The sequence below is a fragment of the Crinia signifera genome, chromosome 6, assembly GCF_055691185.1.
Source record: "Crinia signifera chromosome 6, ASM5569118v1, whole genome shotgun sequence".
NCBI lineage: Eukaryota > Metazoa > Chordata > Amphibia > Anura > Myobatrachidae > Crinia > Crinia signifera.
This window is the reverse complement of record NC_139222.1, coordinates 83,929,743-83,951,098: the sequence shown is the minus strand read 5'-3', so window position 1 is coordinate 83,951,098 and position 21,356 is coordinate 83,929,743. Positions and strand designations below refer to the sequence as shown.

The 21,356-nt window shown below is 40.6% G+C and overlaps 1 protein-coding gene across 2 annotated transcripts in view; it reads left to right on the top strand.

Annotated features, from left to right (window-relative positions):
- The window catches only part of GRID1 (glutamate ionotropic receptor delta type subunit 1), an 854,117-nt gene that overhangs the window by 412,178 nt on the left and 420,583 nt on the right, over nucleotides 1-21,356 (top strand). For both annotated transcript variants that reach the window (XM_083146340.1, XM_083146341.1), the window contains exon 4: nucleotides 6,539-6,744. In XM_083146340.1, coding sequence (XP_083002466.1) covers nucleotides 6,539-6,744 — 206 coding nt within the window. The remainder of the gene's footprint in view (nucleotides 1-6,538; nucleotides 6,745-21,356) is intronic.

Here is a 21,356-nt window from a genome sequence, read left to right as displayed (position 1 = left end):
AGTTTGTGCCATGTGCATAGTTGGTTATGCGCATGTGCAGGTCTTCTGTGGGAGCGCCCTCCCCAACCTGCACTGTCGACATCGTGCTCCCACAAGGGGGTGGTGGCGGAAGAGGGGCAGTGGCAGCGCTCCAACATGGGAACACCCAGTGTTTCATGGGCATCCCTATGCAATCGCTGAGTGTTCCCATGTAAATCCATCCATGGCGCGGGTGCCAGGGGCAGGCAGCTTACATCACATGACATCCTGTCTTTGATCCGGAACCCACAAATATAAGTTAGGCCCCCCATTGGCTTATATGTTCGAGCCCAGGAGAAATCATTTGATGGTCGCCAGGGGGATACGGCGGAGGTGTGGGACATTTTTTCAGTGGGGTGGGCACTATGTGGGACTATGTGGGACTATAAATACATGTATTATTCATTTATATTTTTTTAATTATATAGTGCAGCAGATTCCGTTGTGCTTTACAATTGTAGACAGTGATAGAGCAAACTGGGTAACAACAGACAGACATGGAGGTAGGAGGGCCCTCCTGCAATCTTACAATCTATAGGGACATAGCTACATAGCCATTTTCTATATTGTATTGTGTGTTCAGGTACGAGCACAAACATACCTAGCGAACGCAAAGCTAAAACTGGGCTGTGCTGTAGGCAATGTATGTTATATGTATGATCCCGACGTCACAGGTGGTGCTACTCAGACTTATCTGGAGAAGCAACCAGTAGGTCCATGACTATACCTACTGTAAGACCAACTAACTGATCCTCCACAACGTGGAAGTAAGTAACCACTTTCTACAAGGAGATTCTCTGGCCAATCACAATGGGTCTGGTAGCACTTGTCAATTGCTACCAGACCCGTGGTTCACTATAATTTGCACTATAACCCTTTTCCTAGAATTCAAATCCATTTGTCTTGGCTCCGAGACTTTTCTACATAAGATTTACAATGCTGTTGTAATGTGAATCACTGTATGGTGATTTTCTCATTGCTTTTCTGTATAGATGATTATCTGGTAGTTACATTTCTTTGTAATCATTTAATTCACTTAGTTAATTTCCATGAGAGTGTTTACTGAATTTGCATCCAAAAATCTAAATTATCTCCTGTATTTTATGTCTTTGATTAAGGAAACACATTGAATACCCGAGCAATGTGTTTTCTTATTCTTTTGGCCTACATTTTTTTATAGATCTCGTAACACTAATACAAGGCTCCCCTGTGTGAACACCTTCGGTGAGTATCACACTCGCTGAGGCGTTTGCATGGACAGGGGAGGGAAGGGGGCTGGCAGCAGGGAAATGCCAGTGTTTTATTGGCATCCCTATGAAAAAACTGTGCATTTCACTGGGAACGCAGGTGGGTTGATGCTAGTTTGGAGCGGGCAGCTGATGTCACATGACCTCAGCACCCGCCCCCTTTTCGTCCATCTCTGTCAGAAATAAAAGTCAGTTTATTTGCATTTGGGGGAAAAATAATTTGTGTGGCCACATGTGAGGAGGTGTGTAAGTGTAGACATCCCTGTGGGGATTCGCTCAATGGGGGGGCAGGTGTTCAGTCAGGCGGTCGATGGCGTTTACCTGTTTGCTAGGCTGCGATCATATCATGCAGCCTAGCCAACATGTCTGAATCAGGCCCATAGTTATACTGTTTCCGTACACACCCCACCCAAATGTAACTCTCTGCACAAGTTACATTAGCCCCACCTGCAGTGCACATGGTTTTGTCCATTAAAGGTGTTCGCTTTTGCGAATGAACCAGAATCAGGCCCAATATGTAATAGCCAATGACGTGCAGGCTGTTTGGGAATTTCTGCAAGTCTTCACTTACTTTTAAATCTGTAATTGTTTACAAAGTCCAACCCAGGTTGGTTTGTCCTTGTAGAGTATATGATTACTGCTTTAAAAATATGCAGAGATTAGCAGATATTCCTTAAGATCCTGCACCTCCAGGCTATTACATTGCACTAAGTCTGCCTTTGAAAGTCCTAAAATACCAGAGGTTGTTTCATGCAAAATCCTTCTTCAGGTCATTGTAGTTGCTCTCGTTTATTTTTCTTATGCCATGTTTGGTCATTAATCTCCTGTCTATTGCTATAGCTTCCCCAAGTTATCTCGGGATAGCAACTTGTCAAACTCAACTTAGCGTACATTATTATTATTACCTATTTTAGTCTTGCTAGTTTAAGCTGGGAGCTGCTTCAATTTATTTTTTATGTCATAACTTTTTCCCTTAGAAATACAATGCTGCTTTACTCACATACAGTATACTGTGCAGATTCCACTGGAGAATTCTATGTATTCTCCTGTTGTAATTTCTGAGCCCAGAAGCTGTTATGCTGTACTTCTGTTTTTGTTCAAGCATTAAACAACTTGGCAGAGATTGTGGGATACACTTTATTGTGACAGTGAAGAGGTGCTAAATAGCAGGAACGTATTTACCCACTGGCCAGGATGGCATTCACCAAGGGTGCTGGGTAAAGTGGGAGCTACCTGGCAGTGCCATCCAGCTGACAGTTTTGTTTGGATCAACATAGGTTTGCTGCATCCATCAGGTATGCCAGTGCAGGCATCCCCTGGTGTCTTCATCTTGGAGCATGAAGACCTTATTACAATCGGAGCAGTGTGTTTAGCAAACTGATTGTAAGCAGTCTCTCCACAGCATGCTCATACCGGGTCCCAACTGGGCCAATTAAAGAAGGAAGCCTTGATGACATGCTACTTTTAGCTATACATTTAATTCAAGCTGACCATAGATGAGTTTCTACAGGTGCCAGGTTTCTCTCCTCAGTGCGGGGTGAGTGAACTCCCCTCTGCCTGCCTAGACCTAGAACCTAGCGCACATGTCTTGGGGTTTCCCATCCGGTGGAGGTACCTGTGACAAATATCAAAAGAGAGACAAGTAGGGATATATTACAGCCTTTATGTTCCGGAGATGTATTAAAAACCATAATCATCTGGACCATAAAGGGAGGCTGTAATCTCTCATTCCCTATCTTCCAGGTAACAGCTGTCACTGGGACACCCTAGGACAGGACACATCCCGGAAAGGCATTCCTCGGAGCGTACACTACAAGCTCCGGAATGGCATTTTGATGCATGGAACCTGTTAGTCCGGCGTTCTGGGGTCTCGCCCACTTCCAGTTTTACTTACAGTAGTACCCTCTCTCCCTCTATTGCTGGAGCTGGCCTTTACCTAGACAAAGGCATGCCAACATCACAGTGTGACCACGGAATGACATCACATGATTCACATCATCTTTCTCCATCCTCTGTTGAGGTAATGTTCCTGAGCATCTCACTTTACCAGAGACAGGATACTGTAGAGGAACCATAAGTGCCCACTGTATCCTCTCTAAAAGGACCATTGGGTGTAAAGTGCACCTACCCTAAGGCACACACTACCTGTAACTCCATAATCTGTTTCAAGTTACCCTGAATCTACCAAGTGGACTAACCTGAATTGCATATTGATTACGTGTGCCTATAAACACCATGTTGACCGGTGCTGTCAATATGTTGCAATCACTTTTTTTTACATGAACAAATTCATGTAATTGGAGAATTATTACAGTGAATGCTGTTCTTTACCATTGTTATTTCTGGGAAATATTATATGGTTTTACATTAAGAGAAGATGTGCTCATCAATAGAATGATAATGCATAGAAAGAAGCAGGGCAGCCAAGTAATTGAGCAGCATCGTCCCTACCATTCATGACACCCAGTGTGTCAATATACAGTTTGTGCTTTAGAGGGGGCTGCCAAAAAGGGGCCATGGCCTCACGGTGTAGGAAGTGTGGTCTATGTAGGGGGTGCTATCTTACAACCAGAACTCCTGTTTTCATCTGTAGATGCAGATGTAGACCAGTCGGACTGCAGTTCTGGCTCCTCCAGTGTGACAGGAGCCAGGTGCTGCACATAAAGTTACAAGTCAGCATCTGGCTTCTGTCACTGAGCAGGAGCCAGCATTTTTAGGGTCACCTTTTGGAAGGTGCAGATGGAACTCCTTTAGTGATGCCACTGTATCTGAGCAACCTTATCAGAACGTCAGGTAATTGTATACACAGACGCAGTCACAAGCTTTGAAATGGTTGGGACACACCTGCATTTGACTCACCACCCCTGTTACCTACTCTGTATCCAAATTATCACTGTGGCCACCATCAGTAGTCAAACTTGGTGCTTGTGCATTGCAATATAAATTGCTGACATATGAAAACATTGGCATTGTATACCTCTGAATCTTGCCCTACGTATTTCGAATCAAAGTGAAAATGGAGTATTAACTATGCATATTTTTATTTTCTGAGACACAGCGAAAAGCCTTTTATATCTTGTCCAGGCATTTAACAAATAGGTAAAATAACTTAAGTCAACAAAAGTATAATCATTTCACCTTCAAATAATTCATGGGACAGGCTAGTCAGAAAAATGCAGCAGTGTTCCTGAACTCCCTGCTCGTATTCTGACAGTCTTCTCCGCAGATGTGTGTAATGTGTCCAGCTTTATGTAAGCTAGGCGGGGGCTGCTATAGGAAATTTAGCTTATCCAGAAAAAGTAACTGCATTACAAATAACATTGTCATATGCTGCATCTAAGCATGGAGTGTAATTATAGATAACCTGCAACACTGCATATTTGTTACACAATTAGCATTTGTAATCAGCTGCGTATAATTCATTTCTGTTGTTAACAGATGGTTTTCATCGGAAGTGTTAACGATCCTTTTTGTAATAAACTTGATGTATGATTGTCCAAGTTTCAGTCGCGTTCAGTATTTAAATCCATTTAAATGTTGGTATTTAATGGTGTCACCGTTCTAGAGCTAGGTGGTTAGTTTTAATTTGCCTCAGAACTTTTAATGGCCTGTCACATAAAGCCGGGTAGACACTTAGAGATTCCTGCAGATAGAAATAACTATATCGGTGGTGCTGTGGGAGAACTACTGTATATACAGTAGTTCATACACACTGACCAATATCGTTCACGTTATTGGTCAGTGACATCACTCGCCCTGTAAATGTAGTCGCTGACGATATTGTTCGATGTGCTGACAACAGGGGGGGTCATTAATGACCCGCGGTTGAGAGCATCGCTAACAATAGTGAATGTGCACACTGGACGATATGCACGCGATATATAGACTGCACACCCTCACTAGAGACATAATTGGGTTAATTTACTAAGATGGGAGTTCCATTGAAGATGGGATGTTTCTATGGGAAACCAATGAGAATGTACTTCTTATTTATTTAGAACCCTCGTCTAGAAGATAATAGAAACTAAATCTGCTTGGTTGCCCATGCAGAGTCTTGTATTGCCACACACACAAACAAGTCTATCATGCTATATGCCTAGAACTATTTTGGAAGTTCCTTTTCTGAGCCTCAGACACATACCCTGTTTTAAAACATTATTTTGGTAATAACTCTAGAGGCACCATAATATATAAGTATAAGTACAAGTAATCTATGTTCTGATACTGTAGGTTTCAATATCTTCTACCATAGATGCTTATGATTATTATTATTATTATTATTATTATTATAATAATAAAACAGACCTTCCATCCATTAAATCAGTGGTTCTTAACCTCGGTCCTCAAGCGCCCCCAAACAGTTCACGTTTTCTAGGTCACCAGCAGGTGCACTCATTACTCATTAACACATTTTTAAAGATCCAGGTGGAGCTAATTATTTCACCTGTGATTCTGTGTGGAGACATGGAAAACATGCACTGTGTGGGGATACTTAGGACCGAGATTGAGAACCACTGTATTAAGTCATAGCTACCTACATTTGAAAATCACATCTCCTTGAGAAACTTCTTGCCGACTGGATGGATTCCATACATGTCCTATATGTAATGCTCTGTATCCATATTATTCTGATTTGACCACCGGACGATAATACAGTGTCACTTACACAATCATCCATTAGTGTGTCTGCGTTGTGTATGTACTCAATATATGTATTGTATGTGATTTGCGTTCACATACACATGAACAGAATAGTTGCATAATGCTAAGATATTGAAAATAGAATGGTAAATGTAATAAAACCATAATTTAAGAATTTAGGGCGATTCTCGAAAAATCCACAGCCCTCTTCGCCGGCCACCGCATTTCTAATGACCGCATATTCTCTAAAATATGCGGTCATTAACGCAAGGGACAGCTCTTGCGGTAAGAGCTGTCCCTTGCGATGCGGCGCCGTTGCTGGACTTCCGGGTCTATGACCCGGGAGTCCGTCTGCGCATGCGCAGACTGACGCGCCAGCCGCAGGGCATGCTGGGAGGGATCCGTGACGGATCCCTCACACACCGCTGCGGTAAGAAGCCCATAGGCTTCTGCAGGGGATCGCCAGCTTTTGCTGGCGATTCCCTCCGCAGCGGTGACACTGCGGAGGGAGGTTAGAGAATACAGAAATGCGGTAAAAACCCCGATAACGGGTTTTTACTGCATTTCTGTAATAGAGAATCTCCCCCTTGGTATGGTGATCCAATTTAATGTACAAATGTTTTCTGTTGCAGATATCCGGGGATTGCAGGGATTTCTAGACCAGGCTTCAAGATTAGGGCTTGATGTGTCATTGCAGAAGGTGGACAGAAATATAAGCAGAGTGTTCGCCAGCCTTTTTACCTCTATGAAAACAGAAGAGCTTAACCGGTACAGAGATACATTGCGGAGGGCAATTCTGCTTCTAAGTCCAAGAGGAGCACAGAATTTCATCAACGAGGTATGTCAAATTTTGTTTTGCTAACTAAAAGATGTTAACCTTTTTTTTTAAAAAGTTTTTCATTTCAGACAACAGTTGTTTTTTTATTTGGTATGAACTTCAATTTTTTCTGACCTATTTTAGTTTATTACTGTTATCAGTTTGTGGTAAAAAAAAAAGCAGTGTTACATTACAAAATGGTAAAACAAATTCATACAGGTATCTAAAAGAAAACAACCAAAGATAACTTTGTTGTGGCCAGACAGAATAAAATTGAAAATTTCAGAGCAAGATGACCTCAGGAGTACATAAAGTCTGTCATTCTACCAGCGACAATATCCTAATGTCTTTTCTATCAAAAGCTTCTGACAGAGTTTTACTACATCGATGCAATGGAGCAGAAAGACCATTCGCTTTATCAATGAAGAAATTTATTTATTTTCAAGGTCAAAAAACAAACAGTTGAAATGCACAGTCCAAAATGATGAGAGCTCTGAAGCAAGAATGTTAGAAAGCAGGCATTATAGTACAGAACATCTTTGTGTGGGCATACGATTATATCGATGGATTCTTCCAGAAGGATGTTGTCCTTTGACACATTACATTTTAAGCCTTGTTATTATAAAGTGGAAAGGATCCATCAATTTCCAAAGACAGCAGTTAAAAAACCATTGTGTGTGTATGCAGGGCCGCCAAGAGGTATGCCGGACTCTGGTAAAATTTAGGGGGTGTGACCTAATCACGGGAGGCGTGAACACCTCCCGCGATAAAGTTAGTGAATTCAGGTTAATACATTTGAGCTCAAATATAAAGTATTTCAGTTTTGCTTAGTTATGATTGGTGAAGTTACAAATTCAGAACAGCATTTGTTTTTTGTTTTTTGCAACACCCGCAGGCGATATACACTCACCACGTCGACAACAGAATGTTCAATACTATGTTGGCAATTAGTGTCAACATGACTGTGATTTAAGTGTGACTACAGTGTCGACATGACTGTGATTTAAGTGTCAACATTGCAAACATATGGTATTATTATGGCAGGGTCGACATGTTGCCACTTGACAGTGCTTGTCGACACGTACTCTCAACATACTGTGGACATTTTCATCTCTGACATAACAAATGTGTTCCATGTGGACTGACAGTACAGGAATAAATCAAGTTTGTGTGGTTTATTTGAGCATAGTGAGGTAACTTGATGAGGCACACACAAAGAGAAAGAATGCAGGTGCACTTTTCACACATTGCTAATTTAAATTTATTTTCCATTTGCAATTAAAAAGAGGGATTTATTTTTTTGCATAATCTTGGACAATGTGTGTGCTGTGTAGGGCCCTCCCCCGAGGTAACTCAATGAACTTTTTTTTAAGAACCTATTGGAAATGTGCCCCACTTACATCTGCCTGACTAATTGTACCATAGGAAAGCTATAACAACATTTCTGGAATATTGTTTTGGTTAACAGAAATTTGTGCACATAGCGTTATTATGAGATGTAATCTAGAGATCTTTTTAGCTGGCACCTAAAACCCCCAAAATGATCTATGTAAATATGATGTTAACAGATCATGGTAATCCATAATGAAAGTTAATCTTATTTCATTTACATTTAAAACACAAAGTTAGTATAGAAGATCTGGTGAGCCAAAAACCAGGAAGAGTAGCGGGGCGAATGCACAGAGATGAGCTGTGAGTAGAATGTATTTGTTTTTACGCTTGCTGATCAGATTCCTGTGTTTAAGTCCATTGATGTGTAGAGCACTTTTGTCAAGCCTATCATTTAAGCTTCTACCTTGTGCTCATTGGTGCTAATAAAGGCATCTGCAGTGTGGTGTTCTATGGGTTCTTTTATCATGCTGTTAACATTTAGAAAATTAATTTTCACTGAACCCTTTTCATGCTCATTGTGTATATGCAATCTGCTGTATGCGACATTAATCCAGTGACGGCTTATTGGTGAGCATTTCTAGAAGAACGAATACTTTTCTTATTTGTAAAACTTCTGAATGGCAGAGGCTCCTTTCTCGCGCACTTTCTTCAAATGTCAGACATAGGAATTAAACCCCAAAAATATGTACAGTAATACACCACAGGCTAAAAGAATAAAAATTGCAGTAAGATCCAATCCCCCCCCCCCCCCCACCACCAAAAAAAAAATATAGTTACATTTGACTAATTCATTTTCTTACCACTTTGATGCACTCCATTTAGCAGGACCATGCACTTGCATATAGCAAAGACCTCTACTAATCCCATTTTGTACTCCTTGGTTCTGCCTACTGGCAACTGCAGCAGTTGCCAGTGCTTCAATAAGTGCTATTGGTTCAGACATTCTGGCGACGAGACAAATGATCAATGACATAGATGATTGGCAGATACCGACCAGGTAGCAGTCCAGGGTCCATGCTAAATGCAGAATATGTTAAATGCAAGGTCTACCCTGGGAATATAATGGTGGACAGCCATGCAGTAGTATCTGTGGAACCCAAACTTTCTTCCTAGCAAACTAAAAACAAACTGAATACTTAAATTATAAAATACTTTGTGTCAAAAAAAATTATAGTTTTCATTGAACCCTTGAATGATGTAGGGCTCGTTGATCTTTAGAGAAATAGTGATATTTTCTTTCTTGTAGATTTTAAAAATGATTTTCTTGTAGAGGGACCAGAAAGTCAACTTATTTTTTTATGAGGAGATCTTATTAATGACTCATATTTCCCTCATACAATTATGAGGGTTATTCAATTAGTTCCGTTTTTTTTGCCTAGTTGCAGGCATTTTTACCTTTTTTTTAATCATTTTCCATCCGTGAGGCCTAATCATTGTTCATTCCCTCTGCCGGAGCATTTCCATCAGTCAAAATATCGGCCAGTTTGATTGTCCATATTCAATCTTCTACTGTTGAATCCACATGTATTTTGCCCAAAAAATGGCTGCATTGAATAGTGATGTGTGTTGATTTTCCTGAATTTTTGAAATATCGGCACACATCAAATACTAATAACATTGAATGTTTTGGGGGTTTTCGTGGTCAAAAAATGAGAGGAAAATGACTAAATACCAGGAGAAAGCATCCTTTTTTCCACCGGTAAAAACAGCACTTTAATTAAATAGGTTGAATCAAAATTCGACCTAAAAAACTGTGAAAAATGTTACAATTTTTCACGTGGTAAAAAAAAAAATCATCAAATTGAATACTCCTTTAATGCTTTTCTTACACTAGACCAATGTTTTTGCAACTAGTTGGTTGGAATGAAAATATGGTAATGTATGGGAGCAAATGACAATCAGGCATTGCTCCAAAACACCAAAGAGCATACAAAAATTCTCATTTAGAAAATTCCCTAAAATCCAACTTAAAATCATTTTTTGTTTAAGTTTTCTGTCTTTGCCGATTGTGATTTCCTTCCATACATTGCCAGACTAGAAGCATCCTACCCTAATGCCGATATATTGTGAGTTAGTGAGTTAGTGTCCATAAATATAAATATTTCTGAGGGTTCTATTTACTAAGAAGAGGAGAGTGATAAAGTAGACAAAGTAGCAGCCAATTAATTCCTAACTGCCATTTTACATGTTAGCACACATACCTCTTTATTTATCTCCACTTTATCTCTCTACAAGGCTTTGTAAATAGACTTATTAATGTCTACATGTAATACCCCAGATAGCCATACATTAATGTTAGTATATTTCATTTATGGATGTACATGATAAATATTGTAAAAACTGTAATCATTAATTAATTATAGTTAATAGCCCTCATAGGAAGGATACATTTCAAGGATTTATAGGCCTTATAAAGGGCAATTATCTTTTTTATTAAAGTTCCTTCTCATAGAGGGGAATTGGAATAGTCCATAAACATTGGGGGTCAAGGCTTCCGCTGTTCCCAAAGCAGAGAGTTGGTCATGGACCGAACCCCGGAGATCCTTACATGGATAGGCAAAAGGTAAACTAAAAGCTGCAAGGGAGCATTGAGATAGATCAGTCAGATTGGGAGTAAGAGAAGGCGGGAATGAGAAGAGAACCCCAGTACGCCACATTAGGTGAGGGGCTTGATTGAAGCAAATCCCCATAGTCAGTAAGCACAGAGTGATTAATTAACTGTAGAATGCTGGTACTGTTATTAAAACAGCTTACTTTATTATTAGAGAGACCGAAGTCCGCACTGGAGCATGTCAACTTCTCTGTGAGAGAGAAATTATAAATATTGGCTACAAATGCCAGCAAAGCTCAAATTTTTTATGTCAATTTAACTAAAAAGGTTGTGTAAAAAAAGATTATATTTCCTACAGTATATAAGGTAAACATTACAGGTCATTATGATGACTAAAAATGTTTGCTTGGAAATTTTCACACCAAGGTTTTTTTTTTTTGGCAAATCGGGCTGTTTTCACTCCCTGTGGTGAATCTTTTTCACTAAAATCTGATTCACCCTATTCAATGTTCACTCTTCGCCAAAAGCGAACAGTGAATACCGGCCAGTTCTATGTTTCATGCTCGCTCCAAGTCGCTGGTGTATTTCAATAGGGTTTTCACTGTGATTCGCCGAGAGTGTATTCAATGCTAGGATTGCGAACTGCTTTCACCATGATTTTCGCCATGATTCACTGTTTTGCATTCAACATCTTTTTAAACTAAACTGGAATGTGAAATTTTTGGTGTAAAAAAAACAGTAATTTTATTTTGTTTAGGGGAATGCTATTTTTATTCATGTGCTTACAGCACATGAATATAAATTTAATTTTTTTTACACATTCGCCAGTAGGGGGCGGGATATGCTTATTAGATATTCACTGCACACTGGTCCCGCTCATTACATATGCACGAGCGGGACCAGCGCAGCAGCTCCCTCCACCGCGTCCCCTGCCAGCTCTCCAGGGGGCAGCACTGTGCTGCCTGTGTTGCCAGGAGCCCTCCTCCCCCACACATTCTGGGGCAGGTGGGGAGGCTTCCATCGCCCTGCCTGCCACCGTCCCCTGGCTAAAAATCGCCCTCAGGGGCAGCGAGACCCTGAGGCATTGAATAGGGTGAGAGGGAGGACTGGCAGTGAATGCTCCAGCCCTCCGGAACCCAGCAAATGTGCAGCGAATCCAAACAGGATTTGCTGCACATAGTGAGAAATGTCATTGAATACTGCCCCAAGTTTGACAAATTCAATTGGCACTCAAAAAGTTAATATACCCAAATTGTATTCAGGAGCATTATTCAAACAAAACTTTTATTTAACTAGGACTATACATCTCCTCAATAGTAACCAGAATATATTGATAGATATTGGTCCTATGCCCATAGCGTGTTTGGATTCACACCCTGGGTTATTGAAGCCAAGCACCTCAGGCTTCAACAACAACAAAAAAATGTTTGCACAGTTCAATTCTTCATAGAAAAGCATAGAAGCACTTATGTTTGTCACAAAGGAAATAAATAGTTCTTCATAAAGACAGTGCTAAAAACATTATCCAAGGATTATGATATACAGTACAGCAGAAATAATACAGGAGGAACTAATTACAACTGACAGTTCAGATATTTACAAAGCAATACCTGGCATTTTAGAGCCCAAAGGATCTATTTAAATAAATGAACTTCTTCCTGCATATAACTTTAGTTCTAAGATTTTCATTTGTATTGCAATTGTAATGTAAAAATGATTGATAATATTGTCTGCAATTCTTTGAGATTTGTATTGTGTGGAAACAATTTCAGTTGAAGGAATCAAGATGTGTCTACACTTTGATTCCGGTATTATAAAACCTTTATCGTCGTAATTGTTATTTACAATTACCCACTTGATATTGATTATATATATATATATATATATATATATATATATATATATATATATATATATATATATAATAAATAAGAAAGGAGAAAAAGCGCACCAGTGAGTATTTTAAAAGTAACACTTTACTGAAAAATATATATACTCACATACATCGAGTAAAGGAATTGTAAGCTTGCCAGCAATAAAAGTAATTCGGCACATCAGCGTGGTGAATGGATGGACACTGCGAGGAGGACACCGCTGGATACGGCGCCCACGCCGAGTAGATCTCAACCTCCAACACCGACCACATGCAGGATACATATATATACACGTTGTCATTGCCTCTTTTTTTGTTCTGAGTGACATCCGTCTGGGGATATTGTTCAAATCATTTGGATGAGCACCAGACTACGTTGTACATGGTGTTTAGAGTGTCGGTCTTTCTGGGACAGTATATATATATATATATATATATATATTTAAATGATTATTGTGACCAATAACATAAGTTACTGCAACATGTATAACTCATTAAAAATTAGCATTAATGATACATTTTAGCTTAATTTTAAAAACAAGTTTAGGTACTTGTGTATTATCACGGCGCCCGTCGCGTTGCATCGCATACTACTAATTAAGGTATGCGATGGCATGCGATGGACCCGATTTGAGGCTTTTCCCAGGATGAGTGTACAATTTTAATATCGCATCGCATGCCATTATAATGGCATGCGACGCGATTTCAATGTTAAATGCCCACCCAGACCCGATATTTAATTGTATCCACACCCTGATGGGTAATGACAATGTTAAATGCCCCCCCCCCCATTCTTAACGCCACCCCACTATCAACGCCAACCCGAAGCGGGGCGAGCGCAGCGGTAAGCGTCCTCTGACTTTTTCATACCCCCACTATCCATGTCGGCGTGGAGTTGATTTTATATAGTGTGGCGAGCTCAGCGAGCCCCCGAGCCCGAAGCGTGGCGAGGGGACGCGCATTACTTCACGTATTACGTTCAAGTATTACGTGTCCCCTCGCGGGGCTCGCTACGCTCGCCACACTTCAGGCTCGGTGGCTCGTTGCGCTCGCCACACTATATAAAATCAACTCCACGCTGACGTGGATAGTGGGGGTATGAAAAGGTCGGAGGACGCGTACCGCCGCCCCTCGCGGGCTCGCTGCACTGGCCACGCTTCGGGTTGGAGTTGATAATGGGGTGGCGTTAACAATGGGGGGGCTTTTGAACATAGTCATTACCCATCAGGGTGGGTGTACAATGTAAAATCGGGTCGGGGGGGGGGGGGGGCATTTAACATAGGAATCAGGCAACTGGGTGCATGTACAATTAAAAATCGGGTATAATCGCGTCTCATCGCATCGCATGCGATCATATGGCGATTTTGTGGTTGTACAATGCCCTGCGATGGAAATCGGGGGCGCCGTGATAATACACAAGTACCCAAGATTAATATGTTTCTATATAGCTGCTGTTGTGTGGTATATTTTTATGGAGTGCTTTTGTTTTTCTTTTTTCGTTTTTTTACCCTATACTATATAACCTATCTAACTGTAAAATATATTACAGTATACAAAAGCATTTACATGTTTTGCAGTCCTGACACTTTGGTGGGCCTGTCATATAATTTCCTCTTTCTTTGACTGGCCCTGAAGGACATCAGATTTGGACAGAGCAACGGGACGAATGATTGGTCAACAATGTATACAGATGGGGCCATTCTCTGTGTTGCTGCCAGCGTGCCATCTGCAGTTATCTGGCGGATGGTGCATCCATTGCCGAGAATGGGGCGTGCGAGCATCTCGATGTGCATGCACCCCATTTGGCGGGCCAGGAGCCGCTCTGATAAGCGGCTTCATTTGTATGTCAACAGTCATTAGATCAACACAAAAAGTAGACATGCACAAAGTCAACCTTGACAAAAGGTCAACATGCACTAAGTTGACATTGACCCAAAAAGGATTTCTATACCAGTGCAGAGACACGCCTACTATCCCATTGTCACACCTCATCTGTACCGATTGTTAGCCCAAAGATTTGGGAGGATATACAGATAACGAGAGTTGTTACACTGTAAGTATCCAAAAGATCTATGGGATACTGTGCAAGTGTAATAACTAAGAATGGCGTTTATAGCTGGTATGGTTTGCATTTTTGACATCAGCCACAATGAAAGTTCAATAAAGACACCCCCTCCTCCCTTCCTTATATTTACCTACAGTATAATCAGACCACATGGTAACTGAAGCAATATTCCCAGCCATTTACTGTAAGGGTTCAGGGCTAAAATAATCATAAAACTTATGCTATTTGACAGTATTTGTCGTACAGAGCTGTTCCATAAATTCCTTTCACTGCTGACATAGCAATTTGCTGGGAACCTACTAGGTGTTTTGCTGAGTTGCATTGCATGCTTGAGTTAAGAACTATTACTGTATTGTACTTCAAAGTGAGACAGACTTTTATGCGTACTGTGATACACACGGTAATGCTCTGCTTGTTCATGTGGCAATGTCAATGTCATTCATGCCAGCTTCTCTTTTGTTGGACAACCACAAGGTATTATAGTATAGTAGCATTTACTCGGCAAATTGGCTTAAAAGCAACAGGGTGGCAAGTAAAAGCAACGTTTATATAATGAAAGGGTTCGATTCAGTGGCCTGGAACTGATGTATACTTTAACTCCCAGGTATTTTTTCAAAGAATAGAAACCTAAGCCTTTCCAATAAATACCTGGAATGGTAATAGTTGGCCTTTTAAAATGAAAGTGTCCGTGAAGTGGATTTTGTGGCTTTGAGTATTGATGTTTTTTTTACATTTATAATAAAGTTTGTATTACTTGGTCTGACATTCGAATGCTGAATATTAACCAAGAAAGTTTTGTATTTTTATTTTTGCCAGACTCGTATATAACAAAATATAAACTTGGCTAAATGACACAATTGTAATCAGTTAGAGTAGTAGTTAGTTACCATACAGTGTGCCGTGGCACCATTGGGTAGCTTGGGACACTTGCACATGTGCGTAGGATTAATGGTCCAGGACCTATTCAAATCATTTATGATCTAGGTAATACTCAAAGCCAGTGTTGGTGGCTGTCAATCATAATATATGTAGTGTTCATTCTAGCACCCACCATATTTGAAAACCCATGCAGTTCCTGCTCCCTGCCTGGGGTGTCGCTATCTGCTGTAGTGCTTCTAGCTCAGTGTGGTCTGTATATCAGCACTGATATGCAAACCAGACCTGTGCTACAAACACCACAGCAGACAGCGACACCCCAGGCAGGGAACAGGAACTGCATGGGTTTTGAAATATGGCGGATGCTAGAATGAACACTACAGTATATGTGGACACACAGACGTAATTAAACCTAAGAATGACTTTTAAACACAATTTACTTAATTGACTTCCTTTTTTTCCAAAATTTCTCAATCAGGAACATTACATAAAAGCCTTTTGTTTGGGTGGGTCTGCACCTGTGGCAGTATGGGTGGCATCACACACCACTGCAGTGAGAGAGGATATCCTGCTGCTACAACTGCTCCCTCCCCAGCTCAGGGCACAGCAATGAGCAGCATGTGCTGAGCTGGGGAGAGAGGCTGTGCTGCAGTGGTAGCATGGCCACTTTCTCCCACTGCCCGGCTGCTTTCCACAGGGGAGGGAGTAGCAAAACCCTGGCACCATCCATCATATCCAGGCCCATGGAAAAAAGTACCCGCTCCACCTCCTTTCAGCACAACTGTGCCCATGTGCATGTAACGAGGGTTATACAACTGGCATTTAGGATGTAATGCTTGTGGCGTGTGAAGGAGACATTGGCTTTAGGCTGTGCAGCTGGCATTGTAGCACAATGTACATATAATAATGGTTCCATCAGTAAGTTATATTGGCAAAGCCATCTGTCCGTTGCTTTAAGAACTTTATCCCCCACAGGTGATAGCTAAACAAACATGGAATATGACTGTCACCAGAAAGCCCCCTCCCCCCAGTCCTGGTGCCCTAGGTTGCAGCCTAATCAGCCTATTGGCTAATCCCTCACTGGATTCCCCTAACATGTCAGTACTCACCCACAAGGTACATTAAGTTAGGTTTCCACCTATAACTTGTATGAGATGAACATGGTGACTGATAGAGGGGTTGAAAGAGGTACAGGGGTTGGAGAAGTAGTACAGTGCTTGGAGGGGGAAGAACCTGGCTGAGTGTCAGTACGCTGACTCATACAGGGCCAGCTTCAAAGCTTCAAAAGTGATAAAATGGAAATTGATAAACAGCCAGCCAATCAGCCAGCCAATCAGCTCCTACCTGCCATGTCACAGACTGTGTTTGAAAAATGTCAGGCAGGAGCTGATTGGCTGCTTGTTTATCACTCTCCATTTGATCACTTTTGCAGTTTAGTGCATCTGGCCCACAGTCTCTGCAGGAGGGGAGCAGGGTTACTACAGGATGCTAAGGTGGGTGGGGAAATATATGAAGAATGCAGTAAGGCAAGGGAAGAACATCCTGCCAATATTTTTCCTTCTAATCCTGTATTAATAACAAGCCAAACCAAATGTTATTTTCCGATGCACTAAAAAAGGAAGCTATGATTGTAAGCATAACATCATTCTGTTCTTGGCAAACATAAACCTAGAGCATTTTGAGAAAATCAAAATAATGAAATGTTTTAGTTCCTAGACATTGTATGCCATGCAGTGAACTGCTTGTGGTTTTTGTCTGGGCCCAATTCATAATACAATGACTGTGTTTTAGAATAGTCTTATCTTTTCATGTTACTAGGTATTCAGCGGTTGAATGAGAAACAAAATCCCTGCTTGCTGCATGCGTCAGCCATTATATGGACTTTTAATTGTAGTCATGCTTATTAAGGCGGCTTGTAATGCCTCTTAAGCTACTGTAATTATAGCGAACACTGGGATATGAATAGTCATCTGTTGTCATGCTATGCACATGTGGATTTGACATTGGAGATTTCTCAGGTACTGATAGATTAGCATCTTCTCAGATAAGTTTACAATATAAGAGTGCTCAGAATAAACAAAGGAAATAGAATGCAAGAATAAGGTCAAACGCACCGCATCCCCGTTTCCTCAGTGTCGGACCATGCCTTTATCTCCTGGTCTGTCCAGAAGGAATCTCCCCACACAGCCTCCCCCCTTCTGGACAGACCCCAGCCAGGCACGCACAATACACAGTACAACCTGCAGAGCTCTGAGCCTAGGACACAGAGGGGCTCGGCGCTCTGCAGGCTGCACTGTGCAGTGTACGCTCCCGAGGAGATGCACGCAGAGAGTGGAGGCGTGCAAGAACAAGGGCGATGCTGTGCCGCTACAGCTAGGTAAGTAATGGTACTGGGGGGGCGGGGGGCGTAATGGTACTTGAGGTGGGCAGACTGAAGGTCAGTTCCGGGCCCCACGATTCCTAGTGGTGGCCCTGCCAGGAACTGTGGGGGCAGCGGTGCCTGCAGTGATTGCCGGCAACACCAAAGCAAGGATGCCGGGAAGTGGAGATCTTGTGAGAGCTGTGGCTTTGGCTCTGATTGAAGCTACTTTTGCCATTGCCAGCACTGCTAGGGTGGTAAGTGGCAATAGAAATGGAGCTGAGCCCGAGCCTATTACACTGAACACCTTACTTTAGAAAAAGATTTCTAAATCTCAAATAGCGTATTAATTTATGGAAAAAAGCAGATGATTACATAATGTAAAGGTAATTTCCTACTGGTTGCTACGGGCGACAGCACATAATGGTGTCATTTGCATAATGTCACTAAATTAGTCTATATTCATAACAGTCATTTTACCCATGACTAAAACTGAATTTGTAGAACAATTCTAATCCTCCATAAGTGTTTAAAAAATATTTTTCCTTTGTCAAGGTAAATAATGCCCATGTAAAGCACTGTACAAAAAGTAATACGTTATTACAATGGAAACATTCACCTTTGACATTGGATGAAATATCTTACAGTTCAGATCTTTCTTCCATTGTTTGCTAGGATTTTTTTTTCCGCTCATAATTTCAGTTAAATCTATACCAGAATGTCATACTGTATGTTTTGTTTGTGAACAATGCTAAGTATTATATTCAGTTCCATGGTTCACATGTAATTATCTTTTAATGTGACTGTTTGATCTCAAAACCAAATGAGGTGTCCATAGATGTTGGTGGTTTAGATGCTAATGAGTTATGGAAGCAGCGTCCTTAATTAAAGCTTAAGTGTGACGGGAACGTAAAAGAGCGAAGATAATAAACCTTTGTCACAGTTGTAATTATCATAAAACATCTAACACAATTCTTTATCACATTTTATAGTTGAAGTATATTAACATATACATTGCAGGTGTTTACAATTCACAGAATGTTTTGAAACATTATTATATAATTAAAATGCTGATTAGTTATTTTGTCTTGAAGTACTAAACATTTAAATGGCATTTTTTTACTTTTGGTTAAACTTGTATTATTATTAAAAGATAAAGGATATGAGGCGCCACTTGTGCTATAAATTTACTTATATACCCTTTTAGGGATTTTTTCTTTTTGTAGATTGTGTAGGCCATGGGTCTTCAAACTGTGGTCCTCCAGATGTTGTGAAACTACAAATCCCAGCATGCCATGCCACAGTTTTAATACTCCCTTATAGCAAAACTGTGGCAAGGCATGCTGGGAATTGCAGTTTCACAACATCTGGAGCGCCACAGTTTGAAGACCCATGGTGTAGGGGATATCTTATTAGTGTAGGGTGTCAGCTATCCCCTGAGAATTAAAGCCGTGGTAATTGGATATATTAAAAAGATATGGTCATAAGGTATAGGGGTTCAGTGACTAAATCCTACACAAGAGACTATGTATAAATAAATAAAAAATATTTATTTGATTTATTACATAAGCAATTTTAAAAAAATTTGAATTTACAGAAAAATATACACATTTTTATTATAAGTAATAAAAAATATCAGAAAAGATGACAGACCTGATATGGAATAAAAGGTTTGCTTAAATTGTTTATAGAGGAGGTGGCAACAGTCAACTTCCAACACGTTTCGTCAGTATGACTTCATCAAGGGGTGAGGGAGAGATGTGCTTGACCGTTTTTTTATACCTCAAACTATTACTCAGATAATTATGATGTCACATCGTGTGGGGTGTGGCCGTTTACACTGTTTTATTCAAAAGTGTTTGTTAAAGCGCAGGTGTTAACGCTATTTGCATATATCAGTCAGTATAGTGCTTAAAAACTCATTTTAGTATGTAAAAATGGCTAAACAGCTGTTTTTTTTGCAACGTTCGTTAATGGGTGAGAGATTCCTGCCCCACTTCCGGCAGAAAGCGTAATGTATATTTGTAATATTAATGATTTAGATAAATCTGCAGTTACACAATGGGTGGAAATCATGGGATTGAAAGTGGCTAGGTCAACACTAAAAGGTCAAAGTGCACAATGTCGACACTGGGAAGTGGTTGACACATGAAAGGGTCTACATGAGATTTTTTACATTTTATGGTGTCCATGTTGACAACTGAGACTGTGAACCCCCATAATCATCAGAATTATAACAAATAAAGGCTTGACATATCTCACTTTGCATGCAATGAGTCTAGACAATTTATTAGTTTCATCTTTTAATTTGACTTCCTGAAATAACTGAACTTTTGTATGATATTCAAATTTTTCGAGTTTTAACCGGTAGGAGTATATGCTTTGTGCCATAAGAATTTTAACCGGTCCTTCTTATGTATGACATTTTTATTATTTTTATTCATTATTAGTATATCTTGTCAAGTGTGTAATAAATCTATTACTAACTGTAATTGAAACTGTCCGATATTTACTAATTTTGAATAATTCGCAAAAATCATAGCCAGAGCTGGTTCTTTTCTTCTTTTCTACAGTAGGAAAAAGTGTTTTATGCCTGCAGTATTACATACAGTCTTTGATGCTTTGTTGCTTTTCACTACTAACATTTTGGTACGCTGTAGACTGATAATAGTCATACAACAGGTCTAGGTAGGTTGCTGTGTTTGAAATATAGAGACATTCATGCAGAATAAACTGGCACCCAATTCCAACTTCAAATTTCACTTCCTGGGGCCAGCATTTTCGGATCTCTGTTGTCAGACCAGAGGGACTCCTTTTCTCAGGAATTACTACTATATTTATACAGATTTGATAGTTTTATAGCAGTTGTGGCAAAGTACAGTTATAGTTAACGTTTTTAACTCTTTGAGTGCCAACATCTCTGTAAGAGAGGTGCAATCGGTCAGCTAAAATTGTCGCTCACATTTGTTATATAATGTTGTTAAAAAATGTGGTACTTGTTTCCTAGCATGGCGCCCAGTTTTCCTACGTACGCTAAGCGTAGTGAAATCGCATTGCATCGCATCGCATGTCCCGTTTTAGTGCCGTGCCATGCGATGCAATTTTTTAATGTAATTTATTTACTGCTCTGTTGGCTATACCCTTGTATGACATACAATGAGGTTTTAGTCACCCCCCCCCCCCACACTATCCACGCCACCCTAAAACGTGGGGAGCACAGCGGAACGCGTCGTCCTGACCTTTTCACACCCCCACTATCCACATCGGCGTGGAGTTGATTTTATACAGTGTGCCGAGCGCAGCATGTAAAGTAATGTAAAGGTAATCCACGTCCCCTAGCGGGGCTCGCTGAGCTCACCACGCTTCGGGCTTGGTGGCTCGCTGCGCTCACCACACTATATAAGATCAACGGTACTTGTTTCCTTGAACGGCCACAATAGGGGGGAATCGTGTACCTTAACTTAAGGTACACGATTACCCCCGATGGACCCGATTTCCTTTGAAACATGGCACGCGA